Genomic DNA, 22959 nt, shown 5'->3' with positions numbered 1-22959 from the left:
CATCTATGGTGAATAGTTCTCTTTAATATAACTTTAGTAAATTTATCTTATAAAAAGTGCAACGAATACAAAATAAACTATTCAAAGAAAAATGAAGATGAAGTATAATTAACTGGAATAAATAATATAATATTTTTTTATTAAAGTACCGACAATCGTTATAATGGAAATGAGAACGGTCTAACTAAACCTATTTTTTTGTTGGCGAGATCAGAGCTATGTCTTATGTAATTCTAGGTATCTAGGCTCCGGATAAGAGGATTTTGAATTGTTAAGGTAAAATCCAAATACCTACCCTCAGCAAAATATTTGAAAAAATTATTTTAAATCAATTATTAGCATATTTCAATAGACACAATCTGCTTCACAGAAAACAATTTGGTTTCATGAGGGGTCGCTCGACTACCGACGCAGGTATCGAACTTATAAAAAATATCTATGAGGCCTGGGAGGGGTCGCAGGATGCCTTGGGGATTTTCTGCGACTTATCCAAAGCCTTTGATTGTGTTCAGCATGAAGCTCTGGTCAGGAAACTATATCACTACGGAATTAGAGAATGTGCACTCGACCTTCTGACTTCCTATCTTAACAATAGAATTCAGAGGGTTGACGTTAAAGGGACAAGGTCTCCTGGGGTCTCAGTTGGTATGGGGGTCCCACAAGGATCAATTCTTGGACCTTTTCTATTCCTCATATACATAAATGACTTGCCCTTTCTTGTTGGGAACAAACATGATATAGTATTGTTTGCTGATGATACCTCTTTGGTTTTTAAAATTAATAGGAAACAGGTTCAGTATGACGATGTAAACAATGCTATGTCCGATATAGTACATTGGTTTAGCGTAAATAATCTTAGACTGAATAATAAAAAAACTAAAATTGTAAAATTTAGCACACCAAATGTGCAAAATGTAAAACCCGATGTACTTATCAATGGGGAATCGATGGATCCAGTTGAAACAACTGAATTTCTTGGCCTTACTCTTGATGCCAAGTTACAGTGGCTCCCCCACATAAACGGATTGGCGGGTAGACTGAGTTCTGCGGCATTTGCGGTCAAAAAAATTAGATTACTTACTGATGTTGATACGGCTCGACTAGTATATTTTAGTTACTTTCATAGTATAATGTCCTACGGTATTATGCTTTGGGGTAACGCAGCCGCTATCCAAACTATATTTGTGCTGCAGAAGAGGGCTATTCGCGCAATCTATAACCTAGGAGCCAAGGAATCATTAAGGCATAGATTTAAAGAAATTAAGATATTGACTGTTGCTTCTCAATACATATTTTGTAATGTTTTGTATGTACGGAAAAATATTAATGTTTTTATGAGAAAATGTGATTCTCATAACATTGGTACAAGGAACAAACACAATCTTGTTACTCCTGTTACTCGACTGCATAGAGTCAGTAACTCTTTTGTGGGGCAATGTATACGCTTCTACAACAGGATCCCAGAAAGCGTTCAAAATGCTTCTGTTGCCAAATTTAAAAAAATTGTTAAGGAACGCTTGTGTGCAAAAGGTTACTATACAATTAGCGAGTTTATGTTTGATAGCACACCTTGGGAATGAAACGATCGCCTCCTGGCTATTTCTAATCATATACTACTATGTACCTTATAAATTTGACAAAAAAAAAATAACAGAAAAAAAAAGACCCGCTGAGTTTCTTTCGTCGGTTCTTCTCAGGTCAGGGTGTTCCTTTTTCCGAACCGGTGGTAGTGTTTATTTGACAATCAATAAGTAAGTGTAATGCTTTTATATTGAATAAAGGAATTTGAGTTTGAGTTTGAGTTTGAAATAATAAATGATATAAATCTAAAGTAACAAAACATTTTGCAATTTTAGCTCACCACCAATTTGAAATATTAAAATTATAATTAATGTAAATTTTAATCTAGACATTTTGGAATTATTAAGATATTATCATATCTTTTATTGTCCAATATTTAATTTTTTTAGTAGTGGCAATTATAGTCTGCCGGTAACTTCGGTTTGTTGGTGTTGACTGTTGTGTATCTAAAGAAACGTGCGCATGAATTGCATTTTAATATTGGATTTATAAGGTATCGACAAAGTAGTATACATAATAGTGTTCGTCGTTTTTGAAAGAAAAGATTTAACATAAAATATGAGTAACGATCCTGAAAAGTTTGATTCCATGCTTCTTGCAATGGCACAACAACATGAAGGTGGTGTTAAGGATGTAAGTTGAACCTTATTTATAAATCTGTTTGGTCTAAATTTTGAAAGAATCTTCTAGAATAACAATACTGGTTTGTATTGATTGAAAATTAATAAATCACAGTATTAGGTTGGTTTTTGCTTTTTTAAATTATGTTATTGATCAACGCTCAACTTAAGTTTGTCAAATACGAAAACACATGTACGAATGAAATATATTGTAATATAATGCCATTCGGTTTACTTTCAGTTACTGGGGACTATAGTTAGTTTCTTAGCAAGAAAAACAGACTTTTTTACTGGAGGAAAAGATGGAGAGTGGGAAAAGGTATGTCATTTTCTTTTATTCATAAGTTGTCTTATATATTGTTATAGTCGATTTTTATAATTTCTATTGAATTATATAGATTTACTGATTCCATTGCATTTGATGAAAAACAAAAGTATTATTTTGAAATATCACGAAACTATACACGACACGAAAAAATAAATTAAGTGAAAACTGATCTTTATGATGGTAATTAAATATGCGATAATTAAACATTTTCAGATAGTGAAAGACACATTTTACAAACATGCAAAGAAAGCTCGAGAGGAGGCTGATAAAATTAAGAAAGAGAAGGAAGAAGCTGATAGACGACTTAAGGATATTCAGCAGAAAAAAGAGCAGGAACGTCTAGCTCGGGACTTTGAACCGGCCACTGTGAAGGAACTTACAGAAGAAGAAGCTGTTGAATTACAAGAAGATATTGATAAAGATAAAAAGAATAGTGAGTCTAATATCTCTCCTTTAATAATTTACTGGTGTCTTTTCTTAGATTTTTGCTTTGTAAATCTTTATGACCATCACCCCTTTGTTCTAAACTGACTATCAAAAATATTTGCTTAGTAATACTAAAGTGTTGTTTAGTTGCTAATTCTCATCCATGCTGAGAATTTACATTGTCAAATAAATATTTCATATTTTCATGATATATAAAATAGATACATTACATATCTTACAACATTACCTTCTTTCGCATTTCTCTAATGAGACATGTCAGTTTTATATTTTGGATAAAATATGTGATTGTGATATACCATAATAAACATCATCCTCCTGCCCTTATCCCAATTTTATTTGGGGTCGGCGCAGCATGTCTTCTCCTTCCATACTTCTCTGTCAGACGTCATATCACAAGTAACATTCTTTCTAACCATATCATCTTTCACACAATCCATCCATTGTTTCCTTGGTCGCCCTCTACCTCTACATCCATACACATATATGCTCAAGGCCTTCCTCACAATATGTCCCTCATTCCTCCGCATTACATGCCCATACCATTATAGTCGCATTCCACATAACTTCTCGACTATCGGTGTCACTTTCAAACTTCCTCTTATGTACTCATTCCTTACTCTATTCATTTGCGTAACATGAATCATAATGAGCTCAACTACTAAATTATTTTTAAATCTCGCCTTTTACCTATTTATTAATCACATTTTATGAACATCAATTTGAGGAGTGAAAAAGTAAGAGTAACAATAGGCACATTGTCTTGGTAGGTTGCATGGTTGGTCATGTTGTTTGTAAGGAATAGGTTTTTATTTATTAATATTAATGAAAGAGATTTTCTGTTATTGTCAGGTCATAGATTGTCTAATTATTCCTACTTATTAAAAATAATTAAAGCTAGTAAAATGGAAATTGCACAGCCAATAGCAACAGTCTCACAATACTGGTGTGCTCTTCTATCTACTGTTTGTTTGTACTGAACTGAACCATATGTTATATATATAATATATTCATTTACATATTCATGTTTTTATAACATTTTTTAATACTAGCTACCCGCCCGGCTTCGCACCCGTGCAATACTCATACTAAATATTCTACAGAATTTGTTTATTTAGAACATCACATTAGAAACTTCTAAAGTGATCAGTGTTTCTTCACTACATTGTCCATGTATTATATACAAAAACCTTGAATCACTCTATATATTAAAAAAAAACTGCATCAAAATCTTTTGCATAGTTTTAAAGATTTAAGCATACAAAGGGACATAGGGACAGGGAAAGCAACTTTGTTTTATATTTTATTAAAATTTAATATGACTTTTAATAGCAAAATTTGTTTAATATGTGAAGTATATATCTAACTTTTTATATAAATAAAATTAGTTTATACCTGAATACTATTTTATTCAAGGCTCAAATGCTATTTTTATCTAGAATTCAAACTTTAAACAGAGGTATTTTAACTGTTTTTTTTTTGGAAATATAATGGTGGTTAATCAATTGCTCAAATTTTTTGTTTTAGAAAACGAAAATGGCAGTGGTGATGTTGCAGCTGACACTGAAATGGCGGATGCTGAGGAGGACGATCCTAAGGAAAAAGGCAAACTAAAGCCAAACTCTGGCAATGGCTGTGATCTTGAACATTATAGGTGGACGCAAACCTTGGAAGAAGTTGAGGTAAGAACTTTTATTATCCTGAGATGTCTGTTTCAAAATATTGATGTATGTATATTGTATAACTTGTATTTCATTTCACAAATACAGTTGTGCTACTTATCAATATGCCATTATGATACTTATTTGACTAGAAACATTTTCAATTCTTAAGTTTTAGTGCTCTGCCCATACAAGTAAAAATTTAAAATCCATATAGTGCCTTGCACAACCTGATTTTGCCTATTTTTTCCGATTATAAAAATTTAGTCCTTTAATAAATACAAATATAGATTAAAAAAAGTTTCTGTATAAATCTTGACCACTTGGAATAGAGGCAAGGATGCAGCGCAGGCAATTAATTATACTGTGATAGTATAATTATATTCTCATATTCTTATACCATTATTTTTATAATAGTTTAAGATTTAAATGATGATGTAAATCTTGTAAAAGTAAAAAAAAAAGTAACAGTCTGTAAATTTCCCACTGCCGGGCTAAGGCGTCCTCTCCCATTAAGTAGAGGGTTTGCAACATATAAATCAAATCTTGTGGATAATAATTATTATTTTAAGAATCACATTTCCAAGAATCTAAATGATAATAAGTTATGGCATAATTTCATTGCCAATAGGCTATTTGACTGTATTTTAAAATCCATTTTATATTATTTAGTAGAGGTTAAGGAACCCAGTAAGAGATGATTTTTTTATTTCTAGTACTTATTTGGCGAAAAATATCATATTAATGATTCCATCTTTAAATAACGCGCGAAAACGCTTCTTGGACAATATTGCGCTGCAATGGGGTCGGTGACGTCACTTTGCTGTATTTTAATCTGTGGTACATATAGTAGAAAAGCAAGGTTTACAAGAAAATGACTTCATCATAAGCCCGGTCAATCAGGAGCGTTTTGTGTCACGTGACAAACGTTTGAAAAAATGCATTTTTATTTATTGATTTTTGAATACATTTAGTAGGTATTTTCAAGTTTCGTTAGTAAATAACCATTTTTAAACTCATAATATACACTGATTACAATAATTCACAATTTATTTTTCGCATTGTCAAATAGCCTATTACTTATTAATCATATTAAAAGATGATTATTTTTTATGTAGGTCTTTTTTAAGATAGGACCTTTGAAATGTGATTGTGGTATGTTGAAAGTGTATATTCCTTGCGAAGTATTTCTATCATTACAATTATTAGTGTCATAAGTACTCTTTATCTTGCCACAGTTCGTTTTAAACTTCTTAATTAATCATCCTGCCACCAAATATCAATATTGAGTCATACTCTTGAGTTCAAGTTAGAAGGGTGAATGAGTCAATATAAATACAGACACGAGATACATATTCCAGTACCAGTGGGTACGTGGGCGTAGGTTCATTTAAAAATATTTATCATCATGGCGGCATTTGTTTTATCTACCATATTAAAAAATGCACGTGATGGTGACTAGGTACGTCTCAGAAATTATGACTAATCTAAGTTGAGTCAAGTAGATGTTGCAATACTTCCAACTGAAAAAAAACCTGACTGAACACACAAAAACAATGATTTCTTGAATGTACTAAAATTATAATACAAAATTTCAAAATGAACCAATAAACTAACAGTTTGCTTTTAAAAACTATATGTATTTTAAAACATTGGTGCCTTCAAACGAGGCGTGAAGAGCCAGCATGGCGAGGGCGACTAGTGCAGCACATTCTTACTGATTATACTGGTCGTCTTCGCGTTAGGACTCCACTTCACTTACCATCACGTGAAGTGTCATAAGCCTTCCCGGAACGTATAAAAAAATAACATATATTTACAACTAAGCTATTTAGGAATGTTTCTACAACCCTCAAAGTAATTAAGTCAATGGTCTCTTTTTATCTACCTAGATAATTTTTAATTAATATTAAGAATATAAAATATATATGTATATAGATATATTAATAATAAATTAAGATTAAAATACATACAAATAAATGAAATAATTTGTCTCAATACGACTCGTTTTAAAATTAAAAATATTTTAATTTTTTCAAGTCATTTAATTATCACAGTTTTACGTTATTACACCACATTCAATTAAATTAATTTATTCAATTATATCTTAAAAGTAACATTTTAATTCCAATAAAAACAATAACATGCTATTGGTTTTTTTCGATTACAGTGTAATGTATATGCAAATAATAATATACAGAATGAAGATCCAAAGAAAGTTCTTATTTCATTTATTAAATTTTGATTTTTATAATGGTTATTAAAAAATATTTGCAAAACTGCGTAACGGCTTCAACACGTGGTTTTAAATAACAAGTGGTTTTGATTGTAATTTTACAAATAAACATCTTAAAAGCCTCTTCGTAAAATTATAATCAATTTTACAAAGTCATAATAATATGATAATACGAATTTAGTCGAAAATATATAAAATATTTGCAAATAAAAATATAAACAATCAAATAAAATTCATATTAAGCACATACTTTATTTAAAGTTGCAAAATAATTGTTATTTTATTTGAAATTTTGATGTTATCTTTATTTTGTTTGCACATAGCACTTTTGGATTATTTTTAATTGAGTACTAACAATAAATAATGAATAACTAAAACTAATCGTACAATTGACTAATTATTACTAACTTGATATAGAAACAGTTATTATTGCACTATAAAATAGTTGACAGATTTTATACATCCGTACGAATTCAATTAAAATTGAGAAAAAACTCTAAACTTTGTAAACAAAGACGTATTGGATTTAATTTTCGAATTAAATTAATGTAAACTACCTAAAATAAATAAAATTAGCTAAATAGCAGTGCTGATTTTGATATTTATATTTGGAATGCACAACTATGTTACACAAATATGACGTAACCACGATTTCTGCAGTCCTTCAGAGCTAACTAGCAGTACTGGTTTACATATATTAAATTGCAATATTTAAATATATGTCTATTGCAATTCAGTTTACGGTTACTAAAAGTTTCTTAACATTTTTTTTGTCATATTTGAAATTCAATATTCGAAAAAGGATTTTCTACTAATTTTCTTGTATCAAATATTGCCATATTTCAGTTTTGTTACACATAAAAAATTAAGGATTTTATAAGTACGCGCTTATTATAATAATGTATGGGTTAAAATTGTGTTGTCCTTTTCGGTTTCTGTTTCTTCTTAGGAGTACTTGTACATTCCAGTCTCTCTGCGCATTCGCACTGAAATTAAAATTATCAATATTCATGAATAAATTATTTTTGTAAGTGTTAATTATGTTGGGATAACCTAACCTTACCTTAATTTATCAAACTATTAAATTATCATATGATATAACAAAATTGTGAATGAATTTTTGTTGGTTGGTTTTAGACCAAACAATTTTTAGATTGTCTATCTAAATTAAGTTTCAAAATTATTATCATTTGTTAGGTTTAAAAAAAATGTTTGGCAACTGCTATTGGTCAATGTTGGTTAGTAACTTGTAATGTGGGATTTTTTTAATAATATTATTTAAGCTAAAGATAAACGTCTTTGAATAGTAAAAAAATTGTAGATACATACTTTCCACAAAACAAATGGCTGCCAGTATGCAGGCGGAAAACAAAATAGTCATCGATATAACGAGGACCGTAATCTGGTGGGAATGATCGCAGCAGCACGACTTCGGCTCCTTGCTGGGACGTTGCTTCGTAAATCCATTCACGACGGTAAAATGAGTTGAGCTAGCGACCGACATCGCGTCCGGACCAGCCATTGAGCCTCTTTTAACGTCTGACCAAAACGTGTCAGTTGCCTCACGTTCCTCGGGTATTGAAACCACTGTTTTAGACATCGTCGGTTGCTTTGCCAAATTAATCGATTGCTGTTGACTTTGGTAATATTCGCATTCTTCTTGTACTGAATTTCTGCCGTTCATCCGAGCTAAGTTGGCTGCACTCAACAACAATGACCCTGAAGACACGCTCTGAAAACGAGAACATTACAATAGACGCTTTAATATAATGTGTTCAACAATAGTTTACTTTTCGACTTGATTGCATACATCTCAAGAGTTTACACGACCATAAGAAGTGGGAATTTCCGGGTCGTACAACTGAAGTAGTGTAAATACTTCGGTAATTTATTGCGCGACAAATGGTTTTTTTTTTTTGTATCTGGTTATTTTCATTACGTAACACACGAAATTCAAAGGTTTACATCCGTGTTTACATTGTTGTTATGTTTAACATCCGTATCATTGTTCTTGATACTCTGCATTCTACAAGGATTTGCGTGATATTATTGCTGCTTATCCATAGTAATCGAATATATCCTTCTAAATAAATTTACATATAAAATGATTGGGTTTTTTGCTATAAAGCTAGAAAATGAATTCAAACACACAAGTATACAAAATTCGGTTCGGTTTTCATTTTCGTAATGGTTTTTTTTTATATTATGAAATGGTATTTTTGTAGTAATGATAAACAATACTAATATCATGATTCATAATTTGAAAAATTATTTATTTGAAACCCACTCATGAGCAACTTAGGATATGATATGATTATTAAAATAATATTTTGTTTTCGATATCCACATTGATACTTTATTTCTTGAGATAAATTTATAAGATTATAAGCATCGCTATTAAAGAAATACTTTATGATGTAGTGGGATATTAATGAGACAATCATGATCAGCTTCTTACGTGTGTGCTGTGATTACTTGATGAGCCTTGGCTGGAGGCGGAGCCGCCGCGAGAACGCGAGTCATTGATGCTTCCATTATTACTCGCCAGCGATGGTCGCGGTATATGCCATTCCTTTGTTGGAATCTGAAATCAAATATTGTATATAAGAATATCATCCATATGCCTTACTTTGATTTCAACAAAATTGAAACGACGTTATTCATTCCCTATATTGCCTAAGTGAGAACAAGCACGACTGACGAAATCAGAACATTAGTAGTCCAAACTGCGACATGGGCTGAGTTGATTGATTTGTACGTAAAAGAAAAGCTTTGACTGTTTTATTCAAATCGTTCAGGCAGCAGACAGATGCTGTAACTGTTGTGTAATTCGATTCTGTTGGTGTAATGAATATCTACAGATATCACGGATTACTTCAAAAATTGTGCTTCAAAAAATGAAACGATCATATGAACACGCCCTTGCAAATCGTTTAAAGTACATCTTTAAATGTGTAAAGCTATATTAGTCATATGTTAAGTTTTTATGCTTATAACAAATTACATAACAAGCTAATTTCGCCGTGGGCGCATTGCTATTGTGCAAATTGTACATCGTATAAAAACTCTGACAAGTCACTTTATAGTAAAGTAAATAGTAAAGGTCAGGTAACACATGTAAGTACGTGGAATATCGTGATTTTTTTTGTATATTACTATTGTCGGGTGAGTTTCATCAATTTTAATTTTAGGTCAAGTTTTGTTCCGAGTCTGATTGATTTTGTCAGATACGGTGTTCAAGGTTCGCGTTCTCTTTATTTGCGGTCTTGTTTCGCCGACCTCTGGCGCAACAAATCTCAGATTTGCTTTCGGCCTCATAGTCCATTTTGTTACTTTGATAAGATGATGGATAGCCTTTTATGCTAAAACTATATGTCACAATAATTTTCTTTTATGGTATTTACAAGGACGTTTTTATTGTTTATAACAACGCTATAAAAAATTCCGCAATCCTAGTAGTAAACATAGAATTGGTAACTTTAAGTTATTTGATTATGTTGACATAATTCAGCTGCTTAATATTAAAGATTGGATATACCTAAAAGCACTTTGGGCATATTGCAAAATGTTTTACTAAGTACGAATAACCGGTTCTATTTCTGGTTAGCTATGGTTGTACCGCAGAGTAAATGCCTTTGCTAAAAGTACGTTATCACTTTCGCTTTTTATACAATCTTATTTTAATCAATTGTTCATTGACATTATATTGTAGTTTAATCGTTTTGAATTAGCCACTGTAATGGTATTTTTTTAAACATATAGATAATTTGAATGACTTTAATTGTTTTATATAAATACCTTGAGATACTGCACGAGAAGCACGTGCTAGATAAAGGATGTGCGCAAATGCAACTTAACTTTTAATTGCCACAAACACGTGTAGTTAACACACATGGGAGTTCCCATGCGAACAAATTGCAATTTACCATGCTTAAATACCTATTATGCAGCACGCATGTGATCTAGCACGTGAATTACTGAATATTTATTATTAATATTTATGATGTTGCAAATCGATTATATCTGTGTAGTCATTTTTATTTATTAAACTAATAAGTTTATTAGTCATGCTTACGACTACAGCGATGTTATCAAAAATAGATAAATATATATAACATTAAAACTGGTAACTGAACCATGTTTGGTTTTAACGGTGATGATCCAGTTAAAAATGTAATGGCAGGTGTATAGTTGTGTAACATGTCTGGTTCATCGAGTCACCAATTATGCAATAGCGGTAATCTCGACTAGTCTAATTGAATGTGCCCAATGCGTGTCAATAACGGTGCATTGTGATCAAGGAATACACGAGCACGTTTCATAACTATTTTGGATTAATTGTCCGCATCGCAAACGTTAACGCAACATATTCAGCGAAGAAAATTATATTATATAATCCATCATAAAAAATTGCGTCGATAAACTTACCGTAGCTAATTAATCATGCGCTTTTGTAACGGTTTTTTTTTAATTATTTCATTGCGTCTGCTTTCTTTGTTTCATATTTTTATTATAAAAATGTTGCGAGTAATTAAGCGTGTCTTAAGTTAGACTTAGTGCTCGACGCATAAACAATGCTATACTTACCATGATAATCAGTTAACGACCATCTAGATTGTTCCCCTTTGGAAGAGAAAGTGTGCTGTTCCATGTCTCTTCTTGGAACACTTTCGGTAATGCAAATGTCACAATGGATAACGGATTTTAGTTCAACACTTCAATGCGTTTAATTTTATGAATATCTTCCACTCGTAATGATTGGTACAAGCACATTGCATTACATATTCTCGGAACGAAAGTCTAACGGTTAAGGGGAGCACGATTACTATAAGATGAATTCGAGAATCTTATGTTTTCGATTTATAAAAAAAAAATATTGATTGAATGTGAATGGTTAAATAAATAATCATAAACAAACGTGCAAAATTAGTGTGTCATTATTTGACATGCTAATTTTACGTAAATAAACATGCTATTAAAGTTAAACGTAAAAAAGCGAAATATTTGAAACATCCAATTATCATATTTTATACGCGATTGCATGAGGACACCGTAACATAACTCATTGTTCACGCTGGTCACAAACACTGACATGATGCTTATTGTCGTCCTTGAACTCAATCGTCTGTATTTATGAAGCTAACAGGAATCGTGTCAATGCAAATTGCTTTGGAAGCTGCCTGACTACTGTCTGACAATGAAGAAGGTCTACCTAATGCATGGTTAAATTTGCTTCGCTGGTTTTTTATTTTCCATCTAATAATGTATAAATACCGATAATCTTTCGCCTCCGGCTCGAGGTCCACCTGTATGAATGTGGTCTTGACCGAATACCTATTGAAATAAAGATCGCAGTACATTGTTCTTTAAGTTTCAGATCTTTGTAACCGAATCAATTTTTATATTCTGTTATTTAAAAAAGACTAATTGATACGTTCAAGTTTTTCGTAATCATTTACCTGTTATTTTCTTTTTTATTAATGATTAAAATTAGTGTTATTTAACACTAATTTGTAGCGGGATAAAACGGAGGAAAAAAGTGACCATGAATCAGGTTATTTATCCGGATTCTTTTATAAACTTCATCATGACATCATTCGTTAACGTCTTCAATTTACTTTTATAGTACTTTTCGTAATAATCGTGCTTAATTTGTTTCCTAGTATTGTGTAATATTATATTTATTGATTAGCTTTGAGTGATACGATGATACCTGTCACATTTGATGCTGCTCAAGTTAATGATATATTTTGTCATTAGAAATAAATACAAAGGTAAATTGCCATAGCGGATTGGAACTTTGTAAAACTTGGTTTACTCACCTACCACAACACTTCCTGACTGCGGTGTTAACTAGTTGATAAATATCATGTTGTCGTCTATAACTTGTGTAAATTGAGATTAAGGTCACTGTCATCAGATTTTCATTTATATATTCATGTAAATGTAAGCTTACAAGACAATTTAGCTTAACACAATCAACTGTAATTAATTTTAACTGACTATGTTTTGTTATCATTCCAATATCACAGTACTACTTATTATTGTGGTATTCCGGTTTGAGAGGTTACTCAGCCAGTGTAATTTTGGACACTGGGGACATAACTTGTTCCCAAGGGCGGTGGCAAATTCGCATTTAGCCATAGGGCCTATTTTTACTATACTTATTTACTGGTAATGTTCTACTTACTATCAGATCCATTTTCAGGTACGCTATAAACAAATAAAAATTGGTATCGAAAGTCACAATACTCGATTCTCTGGTTGGTCGGACCACGACACGATTGAGGTAGACAAAGGTCGCCATAATCAACGGATACTTACTATTTGCGCAATTATGTTGGCGAAGTAACGAATAATATAATTGCAAGGTTTTATTCGTTGTAGAAAAAAAATACTGTAAATAAATTCAGATTCAAATCTGGAATACAGTTTTTTATTAACTACAAAATTTTCGCTCGAGTTTAAACGTTTTGCTACAAATTAAATTTGTAAAGGTAGAATTATACGTTACATTAATTTCACAGATCTATTATAGATTAAGCAAGAACATTTCAACACATTATAGGGCTTGCAGAAACAAGATAATAGGGACAATTTTGTCTAAATATTTCCATAAGAAATTAATATCACATATCAAATATTGTTAACAAGATACCAAAAGCCATTAGGAATTTGGAATGCGGATATAATAATTAAAAAATGAATATTAAAAAAAACTACAATGTATCGAGTAACGACCTCCTTCTTTAATTTGGTTATAAATGAAATTAGATTCCAACAGCAGATGTATCTCTTTCATATATCCGAAATATCCAATTCAATATAAAGTTAAGTCAGATATTTTACTGCGTTTGTTTGATTTCCGCGTTCCGTTCATATTTCAAATTAACGAAAGACCTGATTACGCATGTGTATTTAATACGTTGCTGTTCATATGTTCGTAAAGTTTATTTTAATGATGCGAAATCAAGATGAAATTGGAAGTAAAATTCAGGTCGATACATGTATGCAATCAAAGTACGACCAATCTTGGTACAAATATTGATGAGTCATTCGTCTAAACAAGCAGATGCGAGCATAATTTTCTTAATACAGGAACCAGAAGTTAAATTGCGTGTTAAGTAAAGACGAGAATTGAATTTTTATATTATATATAAACGTTCAAAAATTTTCGAAGCCAACTAATTTAATTAGCCTTTTAATTATTAGCCTAGTTATTTTATTAAACCGCCAAACCGTTGAAAGTTTTCAACCAACATGAATGACTTTCAGCCAACATATATTCCGTTCATTAGTTAGTTTAATTGCTTTTAACTGAATGACTAATTAAGCTGACTACAAGCTCCTTATATGTAATAATAAATATACATATATTATGATATAAATAATAAAGCTAAAAATATTAAAAATCAATTACATAAGACTTTATTAATAGTAGCATTAACAATCAATTTTGAATCGTCACAAATCAGTGACAGGTGTACGCGAAGCTGTTTTGAATTTGGATTTTTACCAAATAAGGAAGATATAAAGTGACAAGATCAGTAGGTACATTTTTGTTTTGATTTATGGTTAAACTTATTTCAAATATCAAATTATGAGTCCAATACTAGCCTGAACTTTGTTCTTTCTTCGAATCTGCAAAACCTGTGGGTCCTGAGTTTCAATCCCAAGAAAAAAAAGGTGTTGAATTTCGCTGTCTTTATAATATTCTAGTATCCTACTCTTTAAGCATGATATCTCAGGTTATGTGTGATTGTCTTTCCGAATTATGAGAGTAGAGGAAGGAGAAGAATTAAATAGTTTATTGTGTTTACACATTCTCTTAGGTATTATATTAGTCTTTTTATTGTAGAGTATGTTGAGATGGCAAATTTTACGTTTGCTTGCATTAATATGTACATTAATGTAGTCGGAAATTTGGTAAATTTATCTAACTTCACTTCATAAGCTTATGGTTCCGATAGCTATTTTTATTATTCTACTTAAAATAATATTGTTACGATATTATTATTTAAAATATTTGTACAAAAACATTCAAGAATCGTTTATTAGGTCAAAATGAAATAAAATACACGTAACTTTTAGGTTATACATTATTATAGTTATTTAATTTATGTTTTAGACATTGCTCTTAAATACAATAATAATACAATTTTGCGTAATGCCTTAATTGCGACCCAGTTATTACCAATAGTATCTCACTCTCTAAACATATGCAATAGGGCTATTGGTACATACAGCGTTTGAAATGTTTCTGAACAATTATTGTCTATGACAATATACAACGTCCAAAAAATTTACATATATTTCGTCACAACAAATTTGTTTTGGCAAGAGGTTCACGAAACTATGCCTTACGTTAGAGTGAATCTTTAACGGAATGTCAGTTACTCACGATGCGCTCTTGGTGGCAGCGCTTTGTGTAAGCCCCTCTGGGTAGATACCAACCACTCATCATATATTCTACCGCCAATTTTGTGTTTTGGTTGAACATCACAGTTCCCAAGGCTGATGGCGCATTGGTTATGTCAGAAATAGTTAAAATTTCTAATGGTGCCAATGTCTATGGGCAATGACCAACTACCATTAAGTAATTCATTTCATCTTCTTTTATAATAATGCAGACGTAGATGTTTTAGTCTTTATATTATATGTCTATTTTATACTCTGCTTAGATGTCATATTAACCTAATTTATATCGCAGTTTATTCTATTGGCAATAATTTAAGGACTTTTAATAAACTATATTTTATACATAAAATTTTTATCTCTATGTAAAAATAGGTATAACTCTATAGATATAACTTGTTTTCATTTTTGAAAAATAGTGCTAGGTTTTCATACCTGCGATTTAGGCCTCGCTCACGACATTGAAATTGCAAACATTTTAGCTTACGAAAATTGTGAGTGTATCTCAAGTTATTCCAAAATGCATATAATTTATAATCTTATTTGTTTTAAAATCATTTAAATATATGAATACCAGTTTAAACTTTTGAACATGAATCGTCTACAATTTTCCGGATGACCTTATAATAAATCATATAATATTGAACTAATGTTTTGTTTACAACTTTGGAAAAATACTAAACTATAAAAAGAAGTATTACAAAACAAATATTTAAAAATCTTTATGTTTTAATAATTTTACAAAGCACATATTTAGGAATTCCAAAATTAGCAATACTTAATCATTAAATTTTTTTTATTGAAAGTTATTGTAGTAGTTTCAAAAGTTACGTGGCGTATGATACAATGATACAACAGCATTGCAAATCTGAACACCGACCCTGAACTAGCAGGTAAACTGTATTAATTCAATGCTATTGACACTGATAGATCATGAATTTTAAATATGTCATTGAGGTGTATTTCGAAACAAAACGATAACAAACATTTTCGAGCTAAAAATAATATTCCCATTCAATGTACGATGAGGCGAGGCGTAGACGATCGCAGTTGACTTTATATTTTTTTTCGTCCCTCGCTTTTGTTTAACCAAGCGAAGTGCACCGTCCGGTGATCTGGTTTGATGTTCACTTAAGTCCGGGTGTTGTGAAATGTGAAGGCCGTCCGTCGAAACCGACTTAGTTCAGTCCCTGTGCCATTTCGTTTGGAACTAACTAGTGCTATTTAGCCGGTTCCGTAGCCTTGCCTTTAAATAGCGGCTCCAAAAAAAGACATCTATCTCGTAAGGATACTAGAATATTAGTCATTTCTTATTGAACAAATGGCGGATAATTTTTTTTTTTATTAACACTACGCTTTGTCTATATGAAGTTGAAATAATTAAACAGTTAATAAATGTTATAAATAATGTAGTATGTTAATTTGCATTAACATATTTTTGATGTTCGGAAATAATACTACAAAAAACAAATCCTCTCGTCTAATGGAATCTATTGCAAATGTATGCGGATCTAATCAAATATGGTCGCTGATGATATTCAGAATTCTTCCATTTGGTCCGGATCCACCGATTATAAAGTTTTTATAAATAAAAACAAAATTCCGTATATTTTATTTCTGCATATTAATGAGATTAGTCATATGATGTTAGTTGAATTATTCAAATAAAGCTTGTTTTCATCACAATCATTGTATCTAAAACAGTTTACTTTCTACACCTAATTGGAAATTGTTAAACTTTATTTAAGTATTATGCACTAAAAACGGTATTATATAAATACGAATTTATGTCTTTTGTTTCAGTTAATTACCTTCTCAGATAAAATTATAATTATTTCGCCATTTTAATTGAACGAACTATTCAATTATTATAGAACTAATGCAATGTTAATACTTCGTTTTCTAATAGTAAATTCGCGTTGTTCTGAAGTTCAATGATCTTAATCGGCTTTTAGGTAACCGACTTATGACGAAATAATGAAAGGTTAAAGAGAACAAACACCTGACATATCATAACATAACCTTTCAAATATATTTATTACGTTACAAGTTTTTCCTTATTTCATTGAACCGAATATCTTCAAGAGATCTATAAGAATATAATTAAATTAATCCATAAATTAAATATAACTGGGCTCGTTACAGCTAAAAAACTTAATCGACCTCGAAGTTAGCGCTATTAATAGAGAACTTCGATCAGCTGATTACTTAATTCATTATTTTAAATGACAATACTGTCATAGTCCCAGGTGGTAACATATGTAAGAAAGAAATTTGTAGGCTTGGTACTTCTACAATTTTTTGATCTAAATATTTATAAAATGATTTAGTCTGATTCCTGTCATTTATCATACATAGGTTTATTTTATAACTTGAGCATATTCGTTGCGTTAAGCTTATTTTTAACTCTGTAAGAGTTTAACAAAATAATCGTAGAAAATGCCCTTTATAAGATATGAATAGTGTTCCTATTTACCCCTTCCAATTAAGCTTAAACCTTTTGCTATGAGTGGACGGCAACAGCCTATTGGGTCGAACCTACGACTATGTGTCGCTAGCTAGGGCTTGGCGGTCCGTAAACCATTGCACTATTGTCGCTTTAACTCGTACAAAGTCGAGACTATTAGCTAGTTGCTAAATGTCAGATATGTTTCTGATATACAATATAATTTTATATTAGATTCTTTAAAACATCGTCATCAAGCTTAATTAAAGAAATATAATAAGTATGGTGTGTTCGATTGTATCTTCTAGCCACAAACTTGCCGGCAGAGGCGGAACTATTGTAGATGTAACGTCTGATATGCGTGGGTAACAACTATAATCAAAGTTAAATAAAAGTAAATCATCATTCTACTTTTTCACCGAACAAATTTATAATATACAACTTATAATTATATGAATTACACGTTACGAAATTGGATAAGAAATCTGTACAAAGAATATTTAAAGGAATAAAAATTTCCTTGGTATATATTGTTTGTAAAAATAATATATGTGTAGTTTTGTTTGATGGGACTGACATTTTTTTTGTAATCTATTAAATCACATCTAAGTTATCCTTTGCTTGTTTTAAGTGCATTGTTAATGGTAAAGGTATAACATAACTTACCGAGCCTTTGACATCCATGATTTTCGTATTGTAAACTTCACGAATGTTTTGGTAAATTGCACTTATTACGTCACTGAACACTGCATTCACTTGGTCCACATGACTGCCAGATTTGCTTCGGCTCTTCAGTGAATATAATTCAGGCTCTCTCGCCCTCTCCGTGTGGCCGGCAACGTCGAACGCGCCTGTTCCAAGCGGCAAAGCGACTAGAGTCGTACTGAGAGTGTTGCAACAATCTCCAAGGCTTATATATGAGATTGTACGCTGCCGGTCCAAAGATGTTTTTATTTATTCAATAAAAATATGAAAATAAAATGGATTACAAAAAATTAAAATTATAAATATATATTTAGTTTAATTTATTGTTTTGACTTTTAATTTCATTTATTTATACAAATCAACAGATCACTGCAAGGTCTATATAATATTACATTTGTTTATTGAATCGAATGCTAAATTCTGAGATCAACAAATTTAAAGTAAAATTACTTCTCTGACATAATATTCGCACAAGACATTTCATAACAAAGTTCACGTAATATTAGCATTTAATGCCGGTGATACAAACGTCGCCTCTCGGTGGCCAAGTCTACCCAAGTCACTAGGCTACAGGAAAATAAGATGATTCTTCAACAAATACGGTAGGTAAGTCACGTTACACCGTGGGACAGTGGGTCGTGACGCACCCTTTACTCCACCGGTGGTTGTGCAAGAACTAGCAAGGACATATCGTCTATGCATTGAATCATACGGGATCGGAAGGTAACGATTACGATTCAAAACGTTACGCCGATTAAAAGGATGTACGTGCCCCGTCCAAGTTCAATGTTTTTGTTATCAAAAACTGCCTTCGATTCTTGTTTTTAAATTTATGTTCAAACAATTAGACGAACACTTTTAGTAACAAAGTATCTATATTTATATAATAATATAATTAGTGCTATGAACATCCAATATGTAAACAAACAGATAACATACATCCGTACGAAAACTATAAAAAATACACGTACGAAGTTTACAAATAATTCAAAAACGAAGATCTTCTTAATTAATATTTGTTTTCGAATTCAATATATTTATATAATAATCGAATATTTATGCCCCACAGACACCTTGAAAATAATAACCTATTGTAAGTATAATTTTCAAAATAGTAAACAAAACGCCGATTTTTTTGAAAAGGTTATAAGTATTTTATTATTGATTGTCTAATTTAAACAATAACTAAGTAACTATTACATAATTACTAAAATATTTTTTTTAATTAGCATTTGGAAGACGTTGTCTAGACAGTAAACAATAGTAATTAGAGCAGTTTATCCTTAAGACGGTTAAGACACGTACAGGTGATAAAATATAGATATAAAAAATACAATTAAATAAATTTAATATTATGATTATAAATAGAAGTACTTTATAATAAATGAATTTTCGTGATCGGATGGCAGAATCATATACCTAATGATTGTAATTTTGACTGACAATATAATTAATACTCATGTCGACCGCAGGTTGCCTTTTATTTTTTCTAAAGTTTCTTGACACCGTGGAACGTGTATTATAAAAATAGATACCAAGAATTATAAAAAAATTCAACTAAATATTGGTTTTTTAAATTACATTGTACCATGAACCGCACATATGATAATAAAGAGGCATAAAAACTTAAAGCTATGCATAACTTTGAATTCGTTATATTATATTATAAATCATTAAATTTATTTGATATTAATGAGCTTACGTATCAAAAGAATCCAAGCACCCTACGTCTATGGTTGCCATTGTAACACGTCTGTAATCGGCGTGTAATCGTGTGAAGGTGGTATAACACAACGCTATTGAGCGCAGTTACAACAAGGTTTTATAAAAAATAATAATCTAAAGTAACAAAAGATTGAAGGTTTGCTTTATACTTAATTTCTCAGTCGCACGCTCAGCTTCATCGTAATTTGGATTGTACACTCGTAGTAAGTATCAATTTGTCATTGCCCAATATCACTTATGTCTTATCAAAAGTCTTTTAAGACCAACGTCAGGTTTTTATTGTTCTTAAAAGTATTTTGAACATTTTTTTATGAAGCAGTCTGCACGTTATTAATGACGGATGATATGTTTTTTCTTTGTCTAAATCATAATCTCTTTTTAATTATCAAAATTATTAATTTGTTTATTCTTTTATTATATTATTTCGTATATACAATCTTCTATATATGTGTACATATCTCTTATATATAAGCCTTATTCTTATCACAGTATTTTTATTTTAATGTTGAAAATATAAGATCAATGCCAATAAAACTATTAAAATAATTTTCCGTTATAAAACACTTATCAATCTTAATTATCTTACAAATGTTGTCTTATTTTAAGTTGCAACGTTAAAATGTGAATTGTCTTTTAAAACAATACAAAAGCAACGTGAACTTTATTAAGATAAATATGACATAATACAGATTAACATTTTAAACAGTTCTAATTACATTACATCCTCGCTGTGTACCTATGTGATCTGGCTGTTAATATAATATCGTTCAATTCTTAGTATCATTCAATCGCACCTCTAACATGGAATCCCCCCAAAAAACCCAACGTGAACTTTACCATACATTTATATGTATTAATACATTGTCTCGTTCACAAATAAAGCGGGATGACCTGACAACACTGGAAAATCAAAATACGAATAAGATTATTTGTATTGGATGGAATTATTACAAAAGGATATTTATTGGCAGCGCTTAAAATCTCCTATTTTTGGGTTTATAATTCCTCTCTTCTCGAAGAAATTTGCTTGATTAACATTTGTTTTTCGAAAAATAAAATTTGAAACCAATTAAATATCGCTTCTTAATTAGTTTTACAAAACAAAAATAAATTAAATGGAGTAGGTAAGTTGTGTTGCAATAGTAGTATAATTAAAGGGCGAGGTTGTTTCAACTTGATCGAAACAATCATCGTATGTGAAAGGTATTCTGCTCTCGGTAATATCTGTAATGCCAAGACAAAAATATTATAATTGTTATCTGTTTTACGTCATAGATGTTATTTAATAAGTCCTTACGTAAATATGTTTTTGTTTTTTTTCAAGTAACCTTTAGATCCATCGGTAAAGCAAGACACACAATTACAGCGCACTGTCTCTGATATCGCTTAAGCGAGAAACCGTTAATACGAAATTCGTCAGCTTAATGACGTATAAAATATAATACCCCGGTCCGGTTCAGGTGTCTATAAATTCATATAAACATCGTCCTTGCGAGGAATGCGAGGTCATCACGCCTTCGTAGTCGGTCGCGTTCTTTCGAGGCGCTCCTCTTGTGAAACATAATAATCGTCGTTTTAGACTTGGATCATTCCGTATTCGATGCATGTCATTATGATTGCGACCCGCACCTTGTTCTCGCGGACACAATCGACTCGAAAGGATAATAACAGCAATGACATTCGATAGGAACATACTAGAGTGAGATTGAATAAAATAAGATCCTAAACGTCATGTTAATAGCAAAATTAATTCAGTTCCTTTTATCGAGAGTGTACATTGAACAGACGCTCTTGACTTTTTGTTCGATTGACGTATACGTTGTACAGCACATGCGCACATGATGATGAAATTATCTAATGATTCACGGAAGTGATCTCTTAATAGATATTAGGTACAGTCGATCAGTCTGAATGCAATTCTTGATTTCAGATTTTCTCGGAAATACTCATAACCAATTGGATACATCACATCGAAATATAATCAAGTTATATTGGCATCCTATTTATTAAGTAAAATAAATAAAGCGTAAGTGTAAATACAGTCAATCTTTAAAAAAAATTGTACGTTTTATTAAAAATAATCTGGCTGTTGTGGCTTATCTTGTAGTTCGTAAGGAAACATTAAGATTGCTTTTAGTTACTTAACTCTGAGGGTAAAAATGTAATCCCTTCAAAATTGAGACGTTATAGAGGACTATTATCATAAGCTACCTTATGGATAGTATGATGTTAGGCTAGTTTTAACAGGCTTTTATTAACATCGCCTGTTACTATGCGTGTGGTCTTGCTACTGAACTTTAAACCAGTTTCACGCAGTTGATTAAATTGAAATTTTCCATGCCATTTTAGTGTTGACGACAATACCTGGAGGTATTGATTATCTCCAATTTTATTCGTGATATTACAAACCGTCTCAACTTCGCAGGGTGCAATACTGCTACTAAATTTACATATTACAAAATTAATTCTTATGTATATTTTTTCTCATTAGAAAATTGAAATTGCCACGTTCTTACATTTTAAGTTTGTAATATTTTCAAAAATAATCATTAAATCTTATGCTGTAAAAGACCGTATGAACTATATCGGATGCACAATGTACTGAAGATACTTTACTAATTGGATAAGGATATTGCGATTTTGCTTAAAATCGTTTCCTATGTAAGCCATTATTTCTCGTAGAAAATGAAAGACAAGAATATGGTTATCGTGCCTAAAATATCAGTGACGGTTATATGTCTAAAAGGTAGACATAAATCCATAACTGACTTTTAATAGACCTTTTTAAGGTGTACCTA

At 31.1% G+C, this 22959-nt stretch overlaps 2 protein-coding genes across 2 annotated transcripts in view; one reads left to right on the top strand and one right to left on the bottom strand.

Moving 5' to 3' along the window:
• The first annotated feature begins 1979 nt into the window (after window positions 1-1979).
• LOC124530253 (nuclear migration protein nudC) overlaps window positions 1980-22959 on the top strand; it is a 28362-nt gene continuing 7382 nt past the window's right edge. Inside the window, exons 1-4 of the mRNA XM_047104310.1 lie at window positions 1980-2214; window positions 2443-2520; window positions 2743-2962; window positions 4501-4655. Coding sequence (XP_046960266.1) covers window positions 2140-2214; window positions 2443-2520; window positions 2743-2962; window positions 4501-4655 — 528 coding nt within the window. The 5' untranslated portion in view covers window positions 1980-2139. The remainder of the gene's footprint in view (window positions 2215-2442; window positions 2521-2742; window positions 2963-4500; window positions 4656-22959) is intronic.
• Window positions 6673-18654, bottom strand: LOC124530255. Its single transcript, XM_047104311.1, has 4 exons — window positions 18398-18654; window positions 9329-9454; window positions 8200-8602; window positions 6673-7856 (listed from the first exon to the last, which is right to left on the bottom strand). The coding sequence occupies exons 1-4, from the start codon at window positions 18413-18415 to the stop codon at window positions 7816-7818; spliced, it is 588 nt and encodes a 195-aa protein (XP_046960267.1). The 5' UTR covers window positions 18416-18654; the 3' UTR covers window positions 6673-7815.

The sequence above is a fragment of the Vanessa cardui genome, chromosome 6 (assembly GCF_905220365.1).
Source record: "Vanessa cardui chromosome 6, ilVanCard2.1, whole genome shotgun sequence".
Classification (NCBI taxonomy): Eukaryota; Metazoa; Arthropoda; class Insecta; order Lepidoptera; family Nymphalidae; genus Vanessa; species Vanessa cardui.
The sequence above is the reverse complement of the archived record's forward strand: the minus strand, read 5'-3'. Positions and strand labels throughout refer to the sequence as shown.